Source organism: Crinia signifera, chromosome 4 (assembly GCF_055691185.1).
Source record: "Crinia signifera chromosome 4, ASM5569118v1, whole genome shotgun sequence".
NCBI lineage: Eukaryota > Metazoa > Chordata > Amphibia > Anura > Myobatrachidae > Crinia > Crinia signifera.
In genome coordinates this window covers 324812172-324820254 of record NC_139220.1, presented here as the reverse complement: position 1 = coordinate 324820254, position 8083 = coordinate 324812172, and the positions used below count along the sequence as shown (strand labels likewise).

The 8083-nt window shown below is 41.2% G+C and overlaps 1 protein-coding gene across 1 annotated transcript; it reads left to right on the top strand.

The window, feature by feature from the left end:
• The first annotated feature begins 3390 nt into the window (after positions 1-3390).
• On the top strand, positions 3391-4161 carry LOC146072868 (olfactory receptor 11L1-like). The gene has a single exon (XM_083180052.1). The coding sequence runs from the start codon at positions 3391-3393 to the stop codon at positions 4069-4071; it is 681 nt and encodes a 226-aa protein (XP_083036178.1). The 3' UTR covers positions 4072-4161.
• Positions 4162-8083: the final 3922 nt, after the last annotated feature.

The following is an 8083-nucleotide window of genomic DNA, read 5'->3' as shown; positions in this document are numbered from 1 at the left end:
ACCCCTGGACTCAACTTAATTTCTGTCTAAAGGGGATTTTGATATATCTTAGGAAGATGTGCCCCTGGATTCAATGTTCCAAAAACAAGAGCAACATTCCCCATTAACCCTGACTATCTCCAGTACACAATTGGTACGGTACGGTTAGCAACACGTAGTAAATATTAAAAGTTGTGAAGTTTGTAACTGTCAATACAACAAACAAGCGGACACTAGTAATACATAATGAACTTCAGTACATTCCTTCAGTGGAATGCCTACAATAAAGATACTTCCAGTTCTACACATTGCGGCCAAGAAGATAATCAGCAATGGACCAATAGTTACTGGCACTAGTTGGGTTCATGGATGGTGTCGCACAATGCCAGAAAGTGAAGGGGTCCCTCCAGCTCGAGCACACTGACCAGAGGAGCTTCCTGAGCAGAGGAGAGATACAGTATTAGTGGGTAAAGAGCTGTTATATATCCCATATATCCCAGCTTTTTCTCTTGCCTGTCTGGTTGTCTGGGTCCTGTGTAACTTGTTAGAGCAGGGTCAATAGTTCGGCACAAGCATTAAGTCGACATTGGGAAAGTCGACAGTCGAAAGGCTGACATGGGTTTTTCATGTTTTTTTTTGGGGGGGGGGATACGAACATGTGCCAACCAATAGTATTTCATGTCCTACCATCCACCAGGGCATGGAAGGAGAATAAAATAGCTGAGCCCGAAGCATGATGAGCATAGCGAGCCATGAGGATGCGGTGCACTTTTTCGGTGTCCATGTTGACTGTGTCGACATTCGGGGCAAAAAAATTTGAAAAACCCACGTTTACATTTTGACTGCTGACCTTTCCAATATCAATCTAATGCTGACGTGGACCATTTGACCCTGTCGACCTAAGCCATGTTGACTTTTTTCATGTGTTGACCTAAAGCCTGTCAACCTTCCGTGGTCAACTCAATGCACTTCAACCTTCCTCCAATCAACCTAATGGTCCACACCCCTGCTGCCATCATTGTATTCCCTCCTGAAATAGGCATGGTGGAAGCTATGCCCAACCTAATATATAACACCCCCTCCCCATCTTCAGTGTCTCACCACACTTAATCCAGCCCTGTAGCGCATTTTGGGAACCTCTTCTATTCCTCAAGACGCCGCCTTGTAACTCTCTCTAATCTGTTGCATTTTTGTCTGTTATTTTTATTTTATTATTTATTAACAGTTTCTTATATAGCGCAGCCTATTACGTTCCGCTTTGTTGTGAAATGTAGTCAATTGTATCGTTCTGGAAATATGATATTGTAGAATTTTAGACAACAATTCATAGATTTTATATTAATAAGCACTAAATTAAAACCATTTACTTTTAAAATTAACGAAGCCAGACCTTTCCCTGGATAGCCTATTTATACTTAAATATAATCAGGCAACTCCCATGTAGGCAATCAGCCCTAAATACCTTATTAATGCAAAAATATGATGAAAAAAAATAAATAAAAAGCAATCCTCGTGGCATTCGGCAATACATTAAAAGCTCAGACACATCCGTAAACCTACAGATATTACACTCTGCCATAACTCCGCAACAGTTGCCACAGCTTGTATTAGGTAAATACCGGTAACTAGCAATTCAAATTTAATCTCCTTAATAACATGGAAGACCACAAGTCAATGGAACATGCATTACCTCCAACTGTGAGCATCTACTCTACTGCAAAGGTCTCCTGTGAACATGCACTGAATGATTTGCACATGTTCCAGTGTTTTGAGTTACATCTAACTAAAGAATGATTTTATATGGGAAGGAAAATATTTAATAGTCCTGAAAAAATAACCTGTGGTTCATTGGTGAAGGCAACAGGCAATTCTAATGGTGGCTGTGAAATGCAAACAGGTCCTTGTTTGTCAGCCTGACTATAGTAATATAATTTCCTTATCTTCATTCTAGCAAGGCTTGAATTCCAGAATTACTGTATCACACTGAAGTTTCCTAGTATACTATAATTATTCCATGACAGGTGAAACATACTGTAGGTGATCACTAAGAAGAGCAGTCAATGAAGAAAAGTTCTGTGCCCAACACAACCATGGTCCGATGATCTATTTCTCTTCAGAGGTCTTTACAACTTTTGGTACTCTTTACCTAGAAGGGCGCCCGTCGCGGGCATCGCGGGTACATTTATGTATGGCCGCGACGCGACCGACGCGATGCCCGCGATTTCCCATTGAAACCAATGTTAAACTTTGAAATCGTGTCGGTCGCGTCGCGGCCGTCCATAAATGTGCCCGCGACGCGATGCTCCCGATTTCCCATAGGAATCAATGTTAAAAGGCGCGATGGACCGGATTTTACTGTTAAATGGCTCAATCCACCCGATTTGGCCATAGGAATCAATGTTAAATGGGCCACAGAGCCCATTAACCCTTAAATGTCCCCCCAAATTTTTAACGCCACCCCACGATCCACGCCAACCCGAAGCGTGGCGAGCGCAGGGAGCCCGCGAGGGGCGGCGGTACGCGTCCTCCGACCTTTTCATGCCCTACTATCCACTAGGGCGTGGTGTGAGAATATAATAGTGTGGCGAGCGCAGCGAGCCACCGAGCCCGAAGCGTGGCGAGCGCAGCGAGCCCCGCGAGGGGACGCGGATACCTTCACAGTTATACGCGTCCCCTCGCGGGCTTCACAGGTGTCCGTGGCGAGGTGGACACCTGTGAAGCCCGCGAGGGGACGCGTCTACCTGTGAAGGTATCCGCGTCCCCTCGCGGGGCTCGCTGCGCTCGCCACGCTTCGGGCTCGGTGGCTCGCTGCGCTCGCCACACTATTATATTCTCACACCACGCCCTAGTGGATAGTAGGGCATGAAAAGGTCGGAGGACGCGTACCGCCGCCCCTCGCGGGCTCGCTGCGCTCGCCACGCTTCGGGTTGGCGTGGATCGTGGGGTGGCGTTAAACATTTGGGGGGACATTTAAGGGTTAATTTGGCCTATTTGGCCCCAAATCGGGTCCATTGAGGCATTTAACAGTAAAATCGCGGTCAATCAGCCGTTTTAACATTGTTCCCTATGGGAAAATCGCGGTGATCGCGGCCATCCCGATTTACCCGCGATGACCGCGATGACCGCGATCACCGCGATTTTTACCCACGACGCCCGCGATTTCAATCGCTGGCGCCGTTCTAGGTAAAGAGTACCCAACTTTTTCTGTAGGCGCTATGGCTAATTGTGTACATTCAGAGAAATAACGAAATAACTTCTGATCAGTTTGTCAGGCTCAAAATAAGTATGACCAACCAAACCTTGGTCAATGCATTCGTACTATTGGGTTTCCCAAACATCAATGGTTCCAATGCCATCATGTTATTTCTACTGACACTGATTGTCTACTTTATAACACTTATACTCAATTATATGATCATCGTATTGGTGTCAACCAGACCACAGCTACAGTCTCCCATGTATTTCTTCCTCCAACAGTTGTCATTCAGTGAGGTTGTGTTCCTGGCTGTTATCATCCCCAACATGCTACGTGTCATATGGTTGGAAGGAGCCACCATCTCCATCATGGGTTGTATAACTCAGACTTATCTTTATGTTGCTGTAGGATGTACAGAATGTCATCTCCTCGCAGTTATGTCTTATGACCGATACCTGGCCATATGCAACCCTCTTCGCTACAGCACCATCATGACCATGAAACAACAGCATTCCCTTGTTATCTATTGCTGGGTGTTTGGCTTTCTTATCACCCAGATTACTCTTATTTTTCTGTGTCAACTTCAGTTCTGTGGACCCAACGTCATTGACCATTTCTTCTGTGACCTTGTTCCTTTCGTTGAACTTTCCTGCTCTTATAAATATGGCCTACAAGTAGATATTCTAATTCTTTCTATCCCTATAATAGTCATGCCATTTATCTTTGTATTTATTAGTTACATCTGTGTCTTCTTAACAATTCTTAGGATCTCCTCTACAGCTGGTAGGAAGAAGACTTTCTCCACATGCAGCTCCCACCTCTCCGTGGTGACTATGTACTATGGAACCTTGATTGCGATTTACTTGGTCCCAGCTAAAGGACATTCCCTGACGTGAACAAATTTATCTCCTTTCTGTACATTATGGTTACACCCCTGTTTAACCCAATCATCTACAGCTTGAGGAATAAAGAGATGAGGGCCATCATGGGGTATTTATTTGGGATTAAAAGACTATGACAAAAATGAGACATATTTGCTTGTAAGGTTTATCTGAGACTTGAGTGAATTTACAGTAACTACAATTTAATATTATGTTGGCCATATCTACTCATATACATATACATATACTTGTAGAGGCTTGGGGTCATCTTGAGATTTGGCTGCAAGCTAAAATATTTGTATCTGAATATTGTCAAAATTCTCATGCCTTTATTTGCAAGATAGCCACATATTTGTAGTATATTGTTAACAGTGATGGCAAAAGTTTTTTCTGTTTTATATGCATTGAGTATACAGCATTAATACTGTACTAGTATCATGCAGAATAGGGATAAAAAGGAGAAGGGTGCATTTCTTTTCTCATTCCTCTCTGTTATACATATTTGCTGTTAGGTCAGAGCTTGGACACGCGAACAAATTTGAGAATTACTCCAAATTATTGGCTGCCAAACTCTATGGAAACCACAAAATGTATCAAATTCAGTGTCATAAACTCCTCCCACACATGGTGCTGACAACAGAGTTGGACATCGCTGAGGTCTACCAAATGACCCTTACAGTTATCCCTTCCTAAAAGTAAACTAACTGGGCCTAAACCATTGTCACACGCTACACATAAAAGATTTGCCTTTTGCACACGCAACTGTGTCTGTTGTCTACTAGAAGGGGCTAATTTTATTCATAGAATTGCAAGTCAAATTTAGAGACCATGGCAGCAGAAATGTACTGTAAGGGGCATTCCTTGATGGTACCGTAGCTTAGAAAAAACAAGGGTGCAGCTGGCAAGACTCATATCTCCATGCATCATGCCAGCTTCGCCCTTGTTTTTTCTAAGCTACGGTGCATTTTATGGGAATGTTGTGGGCACGTTGAAGGTGTGCCATAGTGCTGGTTCATGTTACGGTGGTGTAACTGGTGGTGCACTCAAAGCAGTATATCAGTCTCTATGGTCACCAAATTTGGGCTTCCCAGCTCTTGCATATTTGGGTGCAGGGATTTACACTGTGAAAGGGGCTAAATAAATAATTAGGCTAAGGCCAACATCCCATCTTCAATAGAACTCTGATTTTAGTAAATTTACACCTACATCTTCTTGAACTTAATTTGCTGTTTTTTAGAGAATGCGAACAGTGAAAATCCCTACATCCAATCCACAAACATGACTATGGTCAACTCTATTCTACTTAAGGAAGCCCTAGGTTATTCATGATTTGGTGATGAAGGAGTGGGTGGGGGGGATAGGTCAGGGGAGAGAGTTAATTTGAGTCTCTTTAGCATGAAGCTTTTAATGGAGGCTGAAGGAGGTGATGAGATTTTTTTAAAAAGTAGAAGAGTTGAGAAGAGTGACAATTCCAGATCTACGGGGAAAACTGAAAGCAAGAACAATGGGGTAAAAAAATCAAAATAAATTATTTTTTTATTTTATGTATTAACAAGTTCTTATATAGTGCAGGAAATTACATTTACAATTGGAAACAATGATACAACAAAACTGGGTAACAATAGACAGGCATAGAGGTAGAAGGGCCCTGCTGGCAGCTTAGCAGGCATTTATACACATGGAAAGGTATTATTTATTGCAGTGGTCAGGGATCAGGGGTAAATTACCCCAAATGTGGTCAGAATTAAATTCCTGGGAGTAATACACGGTGGCGCTGCCAAGACACAGCCAGGCATGTATATGTATCTATATGCATGCCCGGCTGTGTCTTGGCAGCATGGCGGTTTCAATACCCCCAGGAATTTAATTTCATTGCATATAGAATCTATATATATATAATATATGCATGCCCGGCTGTGTGTGTTACAGTACTGCAGTGAACAAGAACCTAAAGCAGTGCAATTTGTCAGGCCCCTGTGTATAACATGCTTCCCTATTTGAAGCCCCGGGCCCTGCCACAAGTCCACCCACTTCTTAAAGTAGAGTCAACTAGTTGCTGCACCATCTCGGCAGCGTGAAGCCTGTACTGCCGCTATGGCGCCGAGTTTCTTTGCCTTGATATAGGTTCCTGTCAAGGTATACCCATCTCTAGTCTAGGGGAAAACATTTGCACAGGCTGTCACTGTATCATCTTGTAATACTGACACTAATAGTTACCTGGACATCACATTATACCACACACAGCCTGGCAGCCATTGATGATGATGACTACCATGTGTGGCTGTGTGCGGTACACATTTTGTACCACACACAGCCATACATGGTAATTGTCATCATCATCTTCAATTGCTGCCAGGAAAAGAGGAGAGAAAGGGATTGTACGGTCGGATGCACACCTTTGATTAAATCTACAGGAAAATGGAGTAAAATTTTCTCTTTGTTTTTCATAAAATGTCCTTCTAGTTTTTCTTTTAGTAATTGAAACTAGGGGACATGAGGACTTTTAGATATGATGAAAACAAGAGGTTAAAATGACGTACAGTTAAAAGATAAATAGACCATAAAGTGCTAGAATAGATTGAAAAGTGAGACAAGTAGTATTAAAATTGTACAATATATATATATATATATATATATATATATATATACTAAATTCAACTCCTGAGTGCCCGGCACAGATATGTTAAATTTGTAGATATACAAACTGATAGCCAGCAACATTAGATAAATGCAAAAAAGATTTTTCTGGCATATTAATAAAGTGCAGAAGTGACAATGTACACATAAAGTATACAAAAAGAGATCCGGTACATGCAAATATAGTGCAGTAAAAAAATACTTAGCAGCATAGTGGGAACCGATGCATCTCCAATAAGGTCATGGCACGACGGCCGTTTCGGTGCAACCAAGCACCTTAGTCATGTGCCATGTGCACATGACTAAGGTGCTTGGTTGCACCGAAACGGCCGTCGTTATTGGAGATGCACCGGTTCCCACTATGCTGCTAAGTATTTTTTTACTGCACTATATTTGCATGTACCGGATCTCTTTTTGTATACTTTATGTATATATATATATATATATATATATATATATATATATATATATATATATATATATATATATATATAGATATATAGATATAGATATAGTAGATTCGAAGAACCGCACTCCATCCATTTTCTTAAGGACAACTTTGTGGTGCTCCGCTCTAAAGGAGAATGTCCCAAATATAGCAATTTTGTGGAAGCAGGCACTCACCATAGACACCAAACGTAGTTGAAGCAAGGATTTATTGCATTGTAATGGACCATTACAATGCAATAAATCCTTGCTTCAACTACGTTTGGTGTCTATGGTGAGTGCCTGCTTCCACAAAATTGCTAGATATAGATATAGATATATAGATATAGATATAGATATATATATGGAATATACAAGTGTAGGTGTAATGGTAAAAACAAGACATAAGATTTTTATCTTACAATAAAGAATTTAGAACAATTTTTTCCAACATTATTATGTGCTTTATTACAGGTAATATAAAGTGTCAAATGTACATTTAAAAAAGTTTTTTTTGGGTGACAATAAATTACATGTATTCCCTGACAAGAGATTAATGGGTCTATTTACGAAGATTTGGACAGAGATGACATAGACAAAGTACCATCCAATCAGCTCCTAGTTGTTTTTTTTAAAAACACAGGCTGTGTTTTTGGCACTTTGGAGCTTATTGTCTGTTATTTATTGTCTGTTATTTATTTTTATTTTTTAACTTTTTAATACTAACAATGTACTGTTAGTGAATAGACTTTGTGGGGGACCGAGTAATGTGTGTATGTGCGTTCTGCCGGGTACAATACTCTCCATGCATCAAATAGATTATATGACGTGATGGTCTCGATCAGTCTTTTTGATTCTCTAGTTGCGGCATGGCTAGGAGGATTTAGTGATGATCCGACCCATTGTATATCTGGAACTGCATTAAAGTCACCTCTGTGATTATCCTTCCCTTTGCTATTTTATT

What these genes read in the sequence shown, in the direction of transcription:
- LOC146072868 (XM_083180052.1), top strand. Translation starts at nt 3,391, where the DNA reads ATGATCATCGTATTGGTGTCAACCAGACCACAGCTACAGTCTCCCATG.